Source organism: Sardina pilchardus, chromosome 20, assembly GCF_963854185.1.
Source record: "Sardina pilchardus chromosome 20, fSarPil1.1, whole genome shotgun sequence".
In the NCBI taxonomy this organism is placed as follows: Eukaryota; Metazoa; Chordata; class Actinopteri; order Clupeiformes; family Clupeidae; genus Sardina; species Sardina pilchardus.
In genome coordinates this window covers 4024968-4042798 of record NC_085013.1, presented here as the reverse complement: position 1 = coordinate 4042798, position 17831 = coordinate 4024968, and the positions used below count along the sequence as shown (strand labels likewise).

The 17831-nt window shown below is 47.2% G+C and overlaps 1 protein-coding gene across 10 annotated transcripts in view; it reads left to right on the top strand.

Annotated features, from left to right (window-relative positions):
- The window catches only part of eml1 (EMAP like 1), a 67261-nt gene continuing 49430 nt past the window's right edge, over window positions 1-17831 (top strand). For 6 of the 10 annotated variants that reach the window (XM_062522426.1, XM_062522425.1, XM_062522424.1 and 3 more), the window contains exon 1: window positions 14591-15468. In XM_062522426.1, the coding sequence (XP_062378410.1) occupies window positions 15402-15468 (67 nt within the window). In that variant the 5' untranslated portion in view covers window positions 14591-15401. Of the gene's footprint in view, window positions 304-7906; window positions 7997-14590; window positions 15469-17831 lie in introns of those variants that run through there. The other 4 variants (XM_062522430.1, XM_062522428.1, XM_062522427.1 and 1 more) reach the window with 3 other exon arrangements.

Genomic DNA, 17831 nt, shown 5'->3' with positions numbered 1-17831 from the left:
CAAAGAGCCATTTGTTTACAGGAGGGGCAGCATATGCTGAGAACGAGAGAACGAGAGAGTGAGTGAGTCAAAGAGGCTGAGTCAGAGATAGAGAGAGAGAGAGAGAGAGTAATTGAGAGGAGAAAAGACAGGAAGAGAAGGAGAGAGAGAACAAGTGAGAGGAAGCAAGAGAGGAAGAGAGAGAGAGAGAGAGTGCCAGTGATAGAGGCATAGAGAGCAAGTGCGAGTATATCTATTGCAGCTCCGGGACTCGACTGACTTCCAGGAACTCCACCATGTCCGACTGTGAGGGACTGATGATGGGTGAGTAGCCTCTGGCGATTCTGCTCCGCTGAGCTGAGCTGGGTCGGGACGCTGGGGCCGGACCTTGTGTCTGTTTATTTGGGTCCGGTCCAGAGGGGGACAGCTCAGGCCGCAAACATGCAGCTGGGCGATGAGAGCTAGCCGACTGCTTTAGCCTTATAAGGGCTATGTGCTCCAGGCTTACAGAGCTTTCGGGATAAAGGACATATTAAGAGAAATGGGTGCAGCTGAGTTCTGTGCTGTTCGTGCTCACTGCTGTTGGAAACAGAGAGAGAGAGAGAGAGAGAGAGAGAGAGGGAGGGGGGGCACTAATGTCCTGTCATATCGCTGGATGTACACTTGCACTTGTGTTTCCTGTGATAATGGATTTACAGGAAACATCATCCAGGGTGTGTGTGTGTGTGTGTGTGTGTGTGTGTGTGTGTGTGTGTGTGTGTGTATGTGTGTGTTTGTGTTTTAATGGGTTTGTGTGTATTCCTGTGCTTTTGTGTCAAATCTTGTTTGCATTGATCACTTTAAATGTGATTGTATCTTTGAGTGTCCAGAAGAACTTTGTACTCAGAGAGAAGTAGACTTGGGTATGTGTGTGTGTGTGTGTAAGTGTGTGGGTAGGTCGGTGACAGAGATGAATACAGTCTGGGTGGTGGCCATCTGCAGCAGATGAATACATAAACACATGCACACACGCACACCACACATACACACACACACACACACACTCAAAGATACACATAATACTCAGACTCCTAAATATGCTCTGTGACTGCCTCACCCACTCGCCCCCCCACACCCACCCCCCCCCCCCCCCCACACACACACACACCCACACAAGCATACACATGCACACACAGACATGGAAGAGAAGCATTAGAAAAGTGAAGGCTGTGGTCAGGCTGGCAGCCTAACAGAAACAATCAGTTATAAATAGCAGCCCCCCTCCTTTCCTCCCTCGCTCCCTCCCTCCCTCTCCCTCTCCCTGTCCCCCACCCCGGTCTGAGTAGACTGTCCCGTCCCAGCAGTGGCTATTTCCGACTGAGTGTTTTACCTGCTAAAGCTCAGGCAAAGCCACCGGAGCATTAAGACAAGGGAGGTCTGCCCCACTAAGCCATGTCTGCACCGCAGATCTACTGTGCAGTGTGTATGGCAGGGGAGGGCGGCACTCGTATTGTTGATGACGAAGGGCAAGTCTAGGGCACTAAACGCATTAAACGTCCACTGAATTCCTCTCTCGTGTAAATGTGTTGGAGTCTAGCCTAGTCTAGTGAGAGTGTGTGTCCATGGAATTTGTTTTTTTGGGGGGGGCTTGTGATGTCCTTCTGAAGAGCATCCTGTTGTAAATGACTGCGATATTTCACTGCATACAAGCCCCCCTCCCCCCCAAAACACACACACACACACACACACACACACACACACACACACACACACACACACACACACACACACACACTCACTCTTTATCACTGGTGTCTCTCTTGTTGTTTGTCACATGATGTTTGTATTCCGTGTCTGTCTGTCTGAGTCATGATCACGTGGGAATGATTTTCAGTGAGAAGTGACTCCGAGGAGAATGCGTGTAAGATTGTGAGAACTGAGAGGAAAGGCAGTACTCCCCTCCCCTCCTCTCCCCTGTAGGCTACTGCATATCTGCTTAAAGGCTCACTAACCTATTATGCTCCAGCTCATTTCAACTCTTCATTCACTAAACAGTGGAGAGGTTTTCCCCCCCCTTCACTCGTGGGAAGTGAAGAGTGTCTCTCAGGAGGAGAGTGAACTCTGGTGAACTGTAATGTTGTCCTGCTGGGACATAATTGATCATGTGTTTGGCTCACATACTGTGACCAGTGGCAGTGTGAAAACTGTTATTCTCTGCCTCTCTCTACAGGGCCCCTGCAGTGGAGGATATAGAAATGTCCTACATCTCATTGGCTACTGATGCTATACAGCTGTTGCATACTGTTTGCTTACATTATCCCTATATGTTGTCTGACTAAAGTGCAGACTCCCCAGACTAATGTTCAATCTTAAAAGATTGAATTTAGTATGCTGATAGCCAGACTACTATGTGTATTGATGATAATACTTGAAAAAGCACTTCATTTAAAATGAATGTGGTTATAATGCACATTTCCTAAAGTCATAAGGCATAATGTGTCTGTGTGGTGCTGTGCTCTGCATGAGGTAGGTGTCTATGGTAAGATCACAGTGTCTTTAACACTCACACCGTCCAACGCTGCTAAGCACAGCACAGCACAGCACTGCACAGCACAGCTGCTCTCCCAGTTTACTGCTGCAAACTGGCACATGGATTTCACTCTGTCTGGCACTGCTTACAGGGTTCAGTGGCGATTAAGTGGAGGCCTGTATGGAGAATTTCAAGCGGAAAAAGCTTTACAGTGAGCTCATTCAGAACCGTTGGTCCAATTTAACATCCTGGGACCTGGAAAGCATCCAGGTTACTCACCTACATTCAAACACCCATGAATAGCCACTAGGTGCTTATGTGTGACTACACATGCCTGTGTGTGTGTGTGTGTGTGTGTGCGTGCGTGCGTGCGTGCGTGCGTGCGTGTGTGTGCGCGTGTGTGTCCATGCATCCATATACATATGTCCATAATAACTTCAGAACGCCAGCTTAAGTTGCCTTTATTGCCACCATTGTCACAGTGTACTGTATGGACCCCCTGTCTTTATATAGGGTGTACAGGATGTCATGCGCCTGCAGATTTCAATGTATGTTCAGTGGCGTGAATGACTACATGGCTCTTAGATTTACTGAGCCTTGTGATAGATGACTGAGCTATTGTTTGCTGGATTGTGTCTACATATAGCCAAGCAGCAGGCCAGCAGTTTAAATTGGAACACTAAGCCTGTTCATGGATGATGGAATACTGCAGTGATGATGGGACCAAGTTAGGCCCGCCTGTACAAAGCGCATAGCATACTCTACTGAGATGGCATGTCCGGAGGATGGACACACAAATCATGTATTAGCGATCAAGTCAGATTCAATACAGAAAACCTTCAACCTCTATTGGTTATACATTCATATTTATTTGCCTATATTACTTTTATAGAAAGTAAGTTAACGTAACCCATCCTTCAGTGCATACATGTCTTCATTCCGTGTGTGATCTCTGAGGGGAATACTTGTCAGGACTTTGGTCTATCATCTTGCACTTGAGCTCGTACTTGTAATCATTGCTTGATTTACTGCATAAAATCCACTCAGTCTCTTCATGACGGTGTAGTTTATGGTTATGGAGCAGGCTGGCTTGTCCTTTCAAAAATGCGCATGATTCAAGGGTGAGAGCAGCAGCTCATCCAGTTTCACCACACTACATTTCGTACGCTCCCCTTTCATATCCACATATTTGTGGCGCATTACTTGCCACCAGATCTGCATGGTCAGACAAGTTGGATTGATTTTGGATCAACGTTACGAAAAGAGCTTATGGAAATCGGGATGCTTTCATCAATAACATGTCTTAGTCCTGAGCAATCTGATACTGACAGAAGTGCTTTCTCCGAGGAGGAGTGGTCTTTAAGTGTAGAGGAGACTTGGCCGCATAGTGTACGGCTGGGAAGGGCACAAGGGCCACACACGACACAGGTCCTGTTACAAAGAGCCCATCAAATATAGCACCTCTGGCGTGCGCTGTTTAAAATAGTTAGTATGGCCACAGTCCTGTCAGAGCCAGTCACACAGATCGTTGACACTTTCTACTGAGACAGACCATCAGACGGTAGCCTATTTCGAGTGACAGCTAAGGATGTCCTCTACTTGAGTGGAGAGTTCTACAGCATGAATACAGCAGAGAGTAAACTCTTTATGTTCTAGACTCACCACTAATCCTGGAACCAAAATGAAGATCTCACCCCTGCTCACATTCTAACAATGTAGACTGTGTAGGCCCTAAGCATACTTAGTGTATTGCTTTTTACTTTTGAATGATAAGAAACGGCTCAGGAATGAACTCATGGAGAGATATTCGTTGTGTGAAACTGGTAAAAGCAAGGTTTTGGTCTACTTGTCTAACATCCTGACTTCGAAGCCGACTTGAAGTTGCTTTTGTCACAATTCCAGACGTCTCCACAAGGGGGAAGTATATAGTTATGGGCGGATTATTATTTATTTACAACCATGACCACGCCTGTTCGTAGAGTTCAGCAGTTTTCTCTCTGTATTTCACATGACACTATTTACAACTAACCCATGTATGACAAGCAAATATTGCCCTGTAGAGTCAGTGTGTACGAAACATGCTGTGCAATACCGCAAATAACAGAAATTTCAGTCCCAAGACATGCAGCAAGCAGATGATCAGTATTAGCCTGTCGAAAGAGAAAAAGGGAGAGCAGAGGAGAGGAGATGAACGAGATGGAGAGCTGGAGAAGTGACGGGAGGTTGGTAACTTCTCCCCTCGTCCTGTAAGTGAGATGTATTATTGCTATGATGCGAGCTGACAGCTCTGCTACCATGACAAACAGCTACTTGTGTAGCCCACAGTCACGCTAGTGCTGTCACACACACACACACACACACACACACACACACACACACACACACACACACACACGCCGCTGTTCCCATACCCACATCACCGAAAATGCATGCATACATATAAACAAACTACACCCATACTCAATTGCAAACATACAGGTTAGATGCATGCATTAAGTAAGCACAACACTGTCTCTTCCCTCTTCCCTTCTTTTTTCACTTTGCACATGTTTTCTTTGCCACAAACAAACAAACACACACACACACACACACACACACACACACACACACACACCTACACACACACACACACACTTCAATTCTAATTCGAAAAAAGCCTGTGTTAGGGTCTGGAGGGGAGAATGGAATGGAATTGTTGTTTGAGGATGGTGTTTGCAGTTCAACTCCTGATAACAGGCAAGGCAGTGTGGGGAAGTATTTACAGCAAAACACTTTCAACCTTGATAGAATTTACAACAGGGCTATGATGGAACTAGGAATGGAGTCTTACCCACCTTGTCCAAAGTTCCCCTCCTTCTGAACGTTTTTTGAGAACATTTGATCTAGTTCTTCACAGAATTATTTTACTGTATGTCAAAACATCCTTTCTTTTGCATTTGCACAGTTTATTACCTTTGGTTTCCCAAAACACTTTCTCAGTGACTGCACTTGAACAATGCGTCCCAGTAGCCCAGATATGGCTGTTTATTTACAGTATTCTCGTGCTCTGTGCCTTTGTGGTGCCAGTAGACGTAGATGGTATCACCCTGCTTATTTATTGCCCACGGCTCTCTGATGTCCCTGACAATGAAACACGGGTTTTAGTAATACCCCACTGATCATTGATTTTTTTTTTTCTTCCAAGGAGCATGTTGAATCAGATGACATGCCAGGCTTTGGTGTGTTTGGTAGGTGATTCCCATCAGGTTGATTTGCATTTTGTTGGGGAGTTGTTGTGTTTCTCCAGCAGATGCCCCCTCTGTGTTCACTGATCATGCTGCATAATATTCCACGAATCAAGAGATTCAATTGAGAGAGACAGACGCAGACATGAGCACGAACAATAGCTCTGAAATAAACACACACCCTAAGACCCGACTCTAATCTACTGTGCTCTCCCACCTGCTTGCGTCGTGCCTAGTGTGTGCTGTGGATGGAAATGGAACAGCAGTGGGGCGGTTGCGTTGTGTGTTCGTGTGTGTGTGTGTGTGTGTGTGTGTGTGTGTGTGTGTGTGTGTGTGTGTGTGTGTGTGTGTGTGTGTGTGTGTGTGTGTGTGTGTGTGTGTGTTTTTAGTGTGGGTGTGAAATGGAGAAACAGTGTGTCTTTGTGTGCACTCATGAGGGAAATGAAAAGATTGTGATGGAGAGAGAGGGGGGGCTGTGTGTGTGTGTGTGTGTGTGGGGGGGTTATGAAGAAAGAAAACCAGGGTCTGTAAATTTGTGCATGTTCAAGTGATATCGAACTTTGCAAGTGTGTTTGTGTGTGTGTGAGTTTGTGTGTGTGTGTGTGTGTGTTCATTTGTGTTGGAAGTGGGGGAGGGGGCTTGCCTTGTACATGCATTCAGGAGCCTAGTCAGATGTGATTAATGCTCGGGATGCTTCATGGAACGCGAGGCCTCACATGCAACGGAAATGCAAAAGTGAGACCTCCCCCATTCCATTCCTTCACACACAGAGTTAAGACCAAGCCCTGCTGGAGCACAATTGGGATGCATCATACTGTAAAAGGCATCTGCTATATTTGGACTAGTTATTTATATTCATTTATAATGCATTACACAGTAATATACTGTATGTGGAAACATATAAAACAGTATGCTGTGATATACTATCTTTGAATTGTTATATACTTACAATATGTTATATTGTGATATGCTGTGTGTAATATGCAATGCTGTGCATTGGATGCGTACAGGAGGTGAATGAATGAATGCCAGCCCAGCCCTGTTGAGTTGAATGAAAATTCAAATCCTGATTTTAGAGGATAGTAAGGGCAAAATTTCCAGCTAAAATGCAATTAGGTAAGATTATCTATCTGAAATGTCACGATAAGACTAGGGTCGTAAAAAGACGGAACGCCACTGATTGTCCATCTGACCAGTGTGTAACCCAGTTTGAGTCAATTACTTTTACGCATCTAATGGAGATCACAAACCCGCAAGGACCATCCTGGCTTTGAAGAGGTTTGTTCTTCTGTTCCGGTCATTGGCTCAGAAGGCAGAAGGTCACTATGAAAACCCAGCTGTTTCGGGCAAACAGAGGCTTCCCACACAATATTATGAGATGACTTTAGCAGGATTTACGCCCCGACCAAATCCCAGCTTCCCCCTCACCCCTCGCTGCCCCTAATTCTGTATGCATTAGTGACCAATGCCTCTGTTAAAAAACAGAGAGGAAAAAAAACCAGAGACAGGGCTGTGTGTTTTGACATTGTTGCATAAGCCCCCCCCCCCCCCCAGCATGAAACTTCAGCTCCCCATATGGACAGGAAAACCAGTGATTGATGTTTAATCCTCATGTTTGGTTCTGAAAGTCAAGTGGATTTTTGAAGTCATTTTTTTGTAGCTATTTCCCTCAGAAATTGCATTAGCACGGGAGCATGTGTGCCTGTGACACGTCAGTGGTGTGTGTGTGTTTGTGTTTGTGTGTGTGTGTGTGTGTGTGTGTGTGTGTGCGTGGTAGTCTCTCTCTCCAAACTCGCTGATAAAAGCTCACAGTGGCTTAAGGGACGCTAATCCTTCGTTTTAATGACATCATCATCCTGCTCACACAGCCCACTGAGAGAGAGAGAGAGAGAGAGAAGGAGGGAGAGAGAGAAGGAGAGAAAGAAGGGTGGAGAGTCAGAGAACAGTAGTGATGATGGAGGAGAGGACCGTCCACCCATCTGTTGCTTCTGCCGGTGATCCCCACTGCTTCAGCCAGACCGCCGACCGCCTCTAACTCGATCCCTCACGACCCTGAGCCGCGCCCGCTCGGCTTCCCTCCTGGGCTCCATGGAGACGCCGGACGCCGGGGCCAGTGCCGCTGTGAGCGTGAGTGTGAGAGGGGGTGGCGGTGGCGGCGGCGGCGGCGGCGGCGGAGGTGCTGTACTGGGGCCCGGTGCTCCTCTGTGGATCCAGACCAGAACGGTGCCAGACGAGCATAGACTCTACACAGCCCAGCTCACCCCACAGAGCAGCTGGACCATGGGTCAGTAGGAACGAATGTGTGTGTGTGTATGATCGTGGCTGTGTGTGTTTGTGTGTGTGTTTGATCGTGTCTGTGTGTGTTTGTGTGTGTATGATCGTGTGTGTGTGTTTGTGTATGTGCTTTTGTGTGTGTATGATTGTGTGTGTGTGTGTGTGTGATTGTGCGTGTGCTTTTGAGTGTGTATGATCGTGTGTGTGTGTGTGTGTGTGTGTTTGTGTTTGTGTGTGTCTAAGTGGTTGTTTATGTTTTGGATAAATGAGTCTCTCTCTGTTTGGAGAAAGAGGAGGAGGCGTTTAAATGGGAACTGTCTCTTTATTTGTCTCCTGTAATGAGTGATGTGAAGGAGGCTTTTAAATGTGGATATAGAAGTTTGTTTGCTCTAATGAGTGAATGATGTGGGTCTGAGGAATACATGGTTATGGACTGTGTTCGTTTTTTACTGAGATCCTAATATGAAGACTAGGTTGAAGACATGGCTTTTCAGTGTGAGGTAGAGTATTTGCTTGAACTGAACAGCTCAGATACATTTAGGAAGCTATTTATGGTCAGATTGACTCTATTTGTATCAGTGAGGGTCTGCGTTCAAGTGAGGATGCTCCTTGGTGATGTAACAACCGTCGCCCTGATTGGACAAGAGCTTCAGGTGTCGTTGGTGTCTGTGGCAAGTTGACTGAGCACTGATTGGCTTATTTGTCACTCCTCTCGAATTAAGTGTGTTGTCTACTCATTATGTAATTTCCTGTTAGCTTTTATTTTTCAATGAATGTCTGTAATTTCATTTATGATATTAGAAGATAGCAGAAGAATATATATATAGATTTATATACTGTATACTGTATATGTAATTATAAATGGCATTGTTAATTTCACAAAGATGTTCTTTGCACTGAGTGTAAGACCGCTTTTTCCTTTAACTGTACGCTACTATGCAGCAAGTCTTTATTGTTTCGTTAATGCTGGGTGTAGACTTGGTAATGCCTTTTAGCAGCCCTAAGGATTATCTGCTATTTCAATCCCAGGGGCAGATTCCATGCTGTAGCTGCTAGACTGACACGAAAAATGTCAACAACCGTTGAGATACAGAGAGAGAGAGAGAGAGAGAGAGAGAGAGAGAGAGAGAGGGAGAGAATGGGAGACATTGTTGCAGACAATAAATGTTTCAGCACTATTTTGATAGACTTCCTTACTAGCAGTTGTGCTACCCATACTAGCAGACCTCTCAGACAGACATGTGGAGTTTCTGTGGACAGTGTAATTGTACGCTTGTGTATAGCCTATGTTTATGGGTGATATAAATGTGAAGATCAACCTCCGGCCCCATTCACCTGACCCTCCGTGAGTGGATGCGGGGGATAGGAATCCTGTCGTTTCCAGATGACTGATTCAGGGCTATGTTCTTGACAGCCTTCTCTCCCTATCTCACACAGCTGTGCAGTGTGTTCCCATGTCAGGGCCTCGCCTGGAATTCAGTACATACCAGACCAAAGCCACTCTCTCAATATCTGTGTGTTAGTGGATCCTTAGGGGCACGTGTGTGTGTGTGTGTGTGTGTGTGTGAGAGTGTGTCTGTGTGTGTGTAACCATAATACACTACTCCTGCACCTGGGCAGTGGAGATCTATTGGCTGCTGTAATGTGGTTTTGCAAACAAGTGTAAACACAAGGGGCTGGCTGAGGAGCGCTGTCCCGTGTTGGAGTCACACAGTGTGCCCTTTATGGGCTCCTTCTGTGGGTTAGGAGAGTCCCGGCCGTGTGACTTCCACCATGACGAGTGCTCTGTATATGGGAGGCCCTGTAAAGGGCAGCTGCTGTTGCTAGGTAGTAATGTACACACACACATACACACACACACATACACTCGACGAAGCAGCAGAGTTTGCCCAGAGGTGAAATTACCATCCTGGTCCAAATGTGGGCTAAGAAGGAATGAGATGGAAAGGGCAAGAGCTCAGGCTCAGGACGTCTCAGAGAAGAGACTAAATATAGCGCTCTGAATGCATTCGATTCCAACAAATAGTTTATGTACATTTTGAGATCACAGTAGCAGTACAGGATCATCTGTGACACATCATAATAGGACATTACCAGTATTTGATAGAATTCCTGTGAGACCACTGAAGGGAAATAGTTTCTCAGATGTGCTAATGCAATTGCTTTTGACGTATGGTGAATGGTCACAATTTCATTTTGATCTGATTTATCTGATTCGCACACACACACGCACGCACGCACGCACGCACGCACGCACGCACGCACGCACGCACGCACGCACACACACACACACACACACACACACAGACACAGACAGACACACACACACACACACACACACACACACAGAGAGACACACACGCACACACAGACACAGACAGACAGACACACACACACACACACACACACACACACACACAGACACACACACACACACACACACTCTGATATAGCCCCACCCAAAATGATTGAACAGAGCTGTATTTCTTGTGTCATTACACTCGCTAAAATTTCCTCTTGCAGGAAGAACAGCAGAAAAAAAAACAATTCTACAGTCACCAGCCAGATGAACTGTTTCCTCCTGATAACCTTCTCATCCTCGCTGACATTTCTTATCTAGACGCGACGCCACTGAATAAATGAGTAGAAACAAACACGTGCTTCAGGGCAAGAAAAACCAGTTCACGAATGCAATTCTCAACATGTATCGCTTACAACGACTTGTTCTAAAAGCCAAGTTTAATCATATTTGCATGACTGAGTTTAATCATAGGTGCATTGCTGTTTTAATGTGTAGCATCGTGTACAGTACAATGCATACACCCAAGGGTTGTGTGACCTGTCTTCAGGCGGGCCAGAGATGGGGGTGAGAGGAGCCAGGGGGGATGGAACCCCCCTCCCCAAATGTGTGCATTCCTCTGGGGGGCAGATGGTGCATGGTGGGCAGATTATTAATCCTCTTTGGCTGAAATAACTCTACTTACTTTTGATTGTGCTTAATCTTGACCCATTATGGCGCCTCCTAATATGGGCTGCATTAAATGGGGGGTGTTGTGCGCATCAACAACAGCGTGGCAGCTTCTGTGAGGGTATATCTGAAGGTAGCGGGATATCCCTGCCATTGTTGCATCTTGAAACATGTACAGAAACTCTTCAAGGTGTGTGTGTGTATGTGTGATGGACGGAGTGTGTGTGAGTATGTATGGTATTGAGTGTATTTGCATGTAAGGGCCTGATCTTCTGCGTGTGCTCACCTGTTTGTGTGTGTGTGTGTGTGTGTATGTATGTGTGTGTGTGTGTGTGTGTGTGTGTGTGTGTGTGTGTGTGTGTGTGTGTGTGTCTGTGTATGTATGTGTGTATGTACAGTATGTATGTGTGTGTGTTTGTGCGTGCACGTCTATGTCTGGATTTAGCATTTCTGTACAAATAACGTCAGTCAATAATACATGCGTCCATACTGTATGTGTGTTGGTATTTGAGGATGTGTATCTGTACATTCTCTGCCCTATTTTTATGTTGACCTTTTTTTGCACTTGTTTATTTGAGCATTTTGCATTTTCAATGTGTCACCTTGTGCTGCGAGCTGGTGTGTATTTGTGTGTGTATGCTGGTGAGTATTTATATATATGTGTGTGTGTGTGTGTGTGTGTGTGTGTGTGTGTGTGTGTGTGTGTGCAGTGGAGCACAGCCGGTGTGATGGTGTAGGGCAGAGAACAATAGCAGAGCGCAGGGCCGTCCAGCTGCCACCAGGGGATCCCCAGCCACACGCTGAGCCGATAAACCCAAAAATACCCTTCCCCCTCTCCCTCTCTCTCTCTCTCTCCCTCCCTCTACCTCTCTGCCTCTCTCACCCTCTCTTCCTCTCTCTCTCTGTATTCTGCCGATGCCTCACTTTACCTTCCTTGCTCTCTCTCTCTCTCTCTCTCTCTCTCTCTCTCTCTCTTTCACTCCTTCTCTCTAAATATCGTTCCCTCTCGCCCCTTCATTCTCTCTCTCTCTCTCTCTCTCTCTCTCTCTCTCCCTCTCTCCTTCATTTACTCTCTCTCTGTCTATTTCCCCCTCCGTCTCCCCTCTGCTCAGTCTAATCTGGAGTGCCAATCTCCCGCTGCAGACAGAGGAGGGGGGTTCAGGGCACTCTCTTTAATCTCTCCCCTGCCACTCTGGTGGGTTCTCCCCCGTTTCGTCCATCCGACGGAGCGCACTAGCATTCAGGCCTGACCCCTGCACCAGCGCCACTCATAACAAAGATTAAAGCCAAAAAAAAAAAAACGTCATGCGGATCCCCCCCCTCCCCCTCCATCGTAGTTCTTTTGAGAATAAATCCAGCACATATCATAATATCATTCATTCATCTGCTCTGTGAAAACAGAGCTAAAAGACCCTGGGAGAGAGATTGCCATGTTGTCAGTGTAGGATTGAAAAGGAGGTTTGAGTAGAGTAGAAACAGAGGTGAGAGTGCAGGCTGAAGGATTTAGTGAAGGTAGCAAGGCGTACCATCTCCAGCTGACCTCAGAGAGTTTAACACACAGTATTTATTGATGAACAGTTGGCTCTAAACAGAGGTGAATCTGCAGGTAGAAGGATTTGCAGAGGGGAATAAGGAATGAGGTTAAACGTATAGCGGTACGGTGAATGTCTGGAGAGCTGCCATTGAAATCGGCACAATAAGGAATCAAGTCAGTCTGCTTCCTCCTATTGACCTCTATTACATATGAGGCTTAGCAGGCTAGCTCTGTGTTGTGTAATGTCTCTCAGCACAGGAGCACAGAGACTTACCCTCAGGCAAATAGAGAGAGAGAGAGAGGGAAGGAGAGAGAGAGAGAGATGGAAGGAGAGAGATGGAAGAAGAGAGAGAGAGATAGAGAGAGATGCTGTCTGTTGCATCAACCTGCACATTTTGGCAGCCTGTGGTAGCAGGCTTAGCTGGCTGGCTGAGTGGATTGGGGGATGTAATGATGTGGGAGAGGCAGGCAGATGAGAGGGTCTCCCTTCACTGCTGAGTCTGGTCTGAAGCAAGCGTGGAGGGAGGATGATCAGATGTTTGGTTGGGCTGCTGGCATCAAAGATGTGCCGTACATATGCGTGTGTGTGTGTGTGTGTGTGTGTGTGTGTGTGTGTGTGTGTGTGTGTGTGTGTGTGTGTGTGTGTGTGCACGCTTGTGTGTGTGTGTGCACACGTGTGTGTGTTTGTGTGTGTGTGTGTGTGTGTGTGTGTGTGTGTGTGTGTGTGTGTGTGTGTGTGTGTGTGTGTGTATGTGTGTGTGTCTGTATGGTGGGGGTGGTTGGCATTTGTTAGAGCAGCAGCTCAGATGTGAATATAGGCCACAGCCAACTTTATGCAAACCCCCCCCCCCCCCCCCCCCCCCATCCAGACGCATGAATAATTGAGAGAGGTTTTCCCCTGTGAAGCTGAAGCGGACTCCCAGTCAAATCCAAGACGCTGTCTCTCTTTTCATTTATTTTTCCCTCTCTCTCTCTTTTTCTCTCTCTCTCTGTCTCTGATTCCCCCTCTTAGCCTTCCCTGTCTGTGTTCTCCCATTCTCTCCCACCACTCTCTGCCTCCCTCTCTCTCCCTCTCTCTTACTCTCTTCCCCCACTCTCTCACTCCCTCTCTCTCCCTCTCTCTCCTTCTCTCTTGCTCTCTCCCCCACTCTTTCCCTCCCTCTCTCTCCCTCTCTCTCTCTCCCTCTCTCTCTCTCCCTCTCTCCAATTTTCTCCCCCCTCTGTCTATCCTCTGATGATTCTGCTCTCTCTAAGCTGGCTGCTTTAAGACAGATAAGCCTGGAAGAAGGGAGCGCGTTTGTCTCAGACGCTGCCAGCGCCGCCTTGTTTTGCTTTATGGAATAAAGGGAGAAACGTGACGTCACTTGTTTTGTCTCAGGCAGAGCGGACCGAAAAAGTCCCAAAGTATCCCACCCTTCCCTTCCCTCCCTCCCCATCCTCCCAAGCCCTTACCCCCCCTAGTCTGGACCCGAAGGAGTCTATTGAGTTCTGATGGCAAGGCCCCATGCGATGATTTCATTGCAGGTCTGGTTTGTGTTAGAGGGCTGATCCTCAGTCAAAAGTCCCCGTTGACCGTCCACTCCACCTCTGGCTCCAGTGCTGCCTTCTCCCTTCACAATGGTGAAACACACTGCTGACATACTGTACTACTGGCAGCTATATTTGGACATGAGTTCTTAAACGTGTGAGATTACAGTGGCTTGAGAACGGACTTAACCATCGTGGAGATGTACAAGTGCACTTATGGCAGCGTCATTGAAGGGGTTCCATTGTGTGCATCTTTTTTTTTTTTAATTCCTCTCCTTTTCTATTTTCTTTCTTCAGTTTCTCATTCTGTCTGTGTTTCTTCAGTCGTTCTTTTCTTTGGAAGCAAGGCTGTCTGGTTTCCCTCTCCTTTCACTTCTCTCTCTCGTTTCTGTCTTCTCTCTCTTCTCTCTCTTCTCTCTCTCCCTCAGCTGTAGGGCAGGGAGAGAGAACTGTGTTTTTGAAAGAAGCCCAACCCCCTCCTTTGCTCTGATTGGTTAACATCCTCTGGCAGGGGCGGGACCTGGGAGGCTGCCTGTCCCTTGACTGTGCGAGGCATTGCACAGTCAACACTCGCACGCGCAGCCTCGAACACATCTACGTAGGCACACACACACATACACAGATCCTCCTGTCATACATACACACACACACACACACACGCACGCACGCTCACACACGCAGCGAGTCGCTGGCAGCTCCTGTCAGCGAGCTGAAGCCGTTCAAAGCTGTTTTTCCTGTGGAGATCAGTGCCAGGTTTAACTCCGCAAAGCTGCCTGTGCGGTCACGTACGGGAGGATCAGAGAAGAGAAAGTGAAGGAGAGACAGAAGAAGAGAAGAAGGACCGGAGCGGAGGAAGAGCAGACCGAAAGTTGCCTACCTAACCCTACCCTCCTCCTTTTCACTTTGGGTCACGGATTCCGCCGTTCCACACTTTCTTTTATCCCTCTCTTCTTCTGGAGAGGAGTATTATTTGCGTGTCACTCCATTCAAGGGACAACAACAGAGAGGTGGAGAGACCCCGAAAGAGAGAGAGCGAGAAGAAAAGCAAAGGAGTGCGAGAGCGTGAACAAGCGAAAGGGAGAGAGAGAGTTCACATGACATAATCGGAGTGAATGGGTTGCCATGGTAACTGACACCGGCAGGCTGACCCTGAAGAAGTGGATGTTGAATGGGGAGAGGGACGCGTCGGAGGGCCACAGAGACTAACGGGGAGCCGGCGGAGGAGCGCGCGAGAGGGGAGTCAGCAAGCAGGAGGAGGAGGAGGAGGAGAAGAAGGAGTAGAGGCGCCGAGGAGCGGAGGCAGGAGCAGCAGGAGCAGGAGTAGGAGCAGGAGCAGCAGGAGGTGGAGGAGGAGGAAGCGGGGGAGAAGGAGAGCAAAGCTCCAGAATGGAGGACGGCTTTTCCAGCTACAGCAGCCTCTATGACACCTCCTCCCTGCTGCAGTTCTGCAACGGTAAAGGCGCTCATAATCCCCTTTCCCCGTGCTCACGGCGTGTGTGTGTGTGTGTGTGTGTGTGTGTGTGTGTGTGTGTGTGTGTGTGTGTGTGTGTGTGCGTGTGTTTGCTTCTCTCTGAGGTTGCTGTCAGATAGAATTTAAACTGTAGTGTCATCTCTGCTTGGACCCACGCTCATGGAAGATCAAAGTGGTTAGATGCTGTGTACAGTGGTTGAAGCTGTCAGTGAGAGTTAAGATGTTGTGTTGATGTCCCACTGTTTAGATCCTGTAGGTTTGGAGAAGAGAGAAAGTTTTCTAAATAGTATTTCTAGTGGTATGGATAGATAGATCACTGGATAGAGTGATAGAGGTAGAGAGAGAAAGAAAGGGAGAACAAGAGTGAGATATTCCTGTCATCTATTTTAAAAGAAGAAAGGTTGACTTGTAGAGCTGTTCTTTGTTACTCTTTAGCCTGCTTTGTCAGTGTTTCTGTTCAAATGATTTCCTTCGAGCGCGCACACACAAGCTTCTCCTTATCATTCCAGGTCATTTTGCCGACATTTTTCATAATTAGAATTTCTGCGTTATCTTCTCTCTCTATCTCCCTGTCTTCTGCGAGGCCATGCACTCTGAACTGTATTTCCCCCGTAATAAACCCAGAAGACGGGGCGTGTTGGTTATAATCTGGCGTTTTCAAAAGGACAGTCATAAAGCGGCATGATTCATGCGCTGTGAACATTCAAGGAAGTATTGCAGCAAAAAATCTGGGTCAAAATATTACAGGCGCATTGCACAAAACCCCCTCTCTCCCTCTCTCTCTCTTTCTCTCATTCTATCTCTCCCTCTCTCTCTCTCTCTCCACATTGTCATCCAGTGGGAACAAACCCAAGGCATGAGCAGTGAACGAGAGAGAGAGGGGGAGAGAGAGAGAGAAAGTGTGAAAGAGAGATGCAGAGAGCTGTTGGGAGAGGGAAAGAGAGAGAAAGAATGTGCGTTGGTATGGTTGTCTCGTGTTCACTCCAAGGGCGTTTGCTTTATCATATTGTTTGTCTCTATGCTTTGTTTCCTGGCGTGTAGATAGTGATCAGTGTGCACTGCAAATCAGTGTGTGAGAGAGAGAGAGAAGAGAGAAAGAGAGAGAGAAGAGAGGGAGAGAGAAAGAGAGAGAGAGAGGGAGAGAGAAATAGAGCATGGGGGAGGGTGACCAAGAGGGCTTCCCTCGTTAAAGGATGAGCTAAGTTGTGTGTCATCACCCCTCCGTCACACCCCATTACCACCCCTCATCAAGTGGACCTGGAATGACTCCACCTCACGTCATATCACACTCACACACACACACACACACACACACACACACACACTCACACACACTCAGGACACTAAACACTGAAATACTGAGCTCCTCACTTTTCTCTCTCTCTCTACCTCTCTCCCTGTCTCCCTCGCTCTCCCCTCACTCTCACAGGGTGTTCAGTGTAGACTCTACCTCCCTCACTTCTTTCTTTCTCTCCTTTTCTATCTCCCTCCTTATCTCCCTCCTTATCTCTCTCCTCTGTGACAGGGCATTCACTGTTGGCTCTACCTTAGATGGCCCTGGGCTCAGCACAGGGTTAAACAGACAGACAGGAGGTCATCCATTTGCTCTTTTCATTGGGTCATCTTGATGCTGACCTTTTGGAATGACATTTTTTCAAGCAAGCCCTCCATTTAGAGTCTGACATTTCAGGCATGTCACCAGAATTACCTGAAAAACAGGTAGACAACTGGCCCGAACGAATCGTTTAGGAACAAGTTATGTTATCAGGTCCTAACACGCAATGCATTGGTAATCATGGCAGGGGACACATTTACTTTGACATTATAAAATGTCTTGCACACCATGTCTCACCCCCTGATTTATTTTCCTTTGTCCGGACTGTGTATTAAATGATTCTATTAAATCAAAATTCTTCATTTCTTACCCTCGGTGGAGAGACGTATTAAAAATGTTTCCCATTTAGTCACAGGGTAATGGTTTAAGAGTGGGGTCTTTAACGTGCGCAGCCAGCCCGTTAAACTATCGCCTGGTGTGATGAGGATGCTGATAAACTCCTCAGGCGAGCTCGTGAAGCCTGATCAAGACCTCCAGCTGGCCGCAGGACTGGCCTGTTCCATGAGGCCTGCCCTCCAGTGTGTGTGTGTGTGTGTGTGAGTGTGAGTGAATGTGCACACACATTAATGTGTGGTCTGTGTGTATGTGTGTGCGTGTGTGTGTGTGTGTGTGTGTGTGTGTGTGTGTGTGTGTGTGTGCGCACACACATGCATGCATGTGTGGTGTGTGCATGAGTGTGCATGATGGAAAGGTGGCGGAGAGATGGAATGGAGAGAAAGAGAGAGTTTGG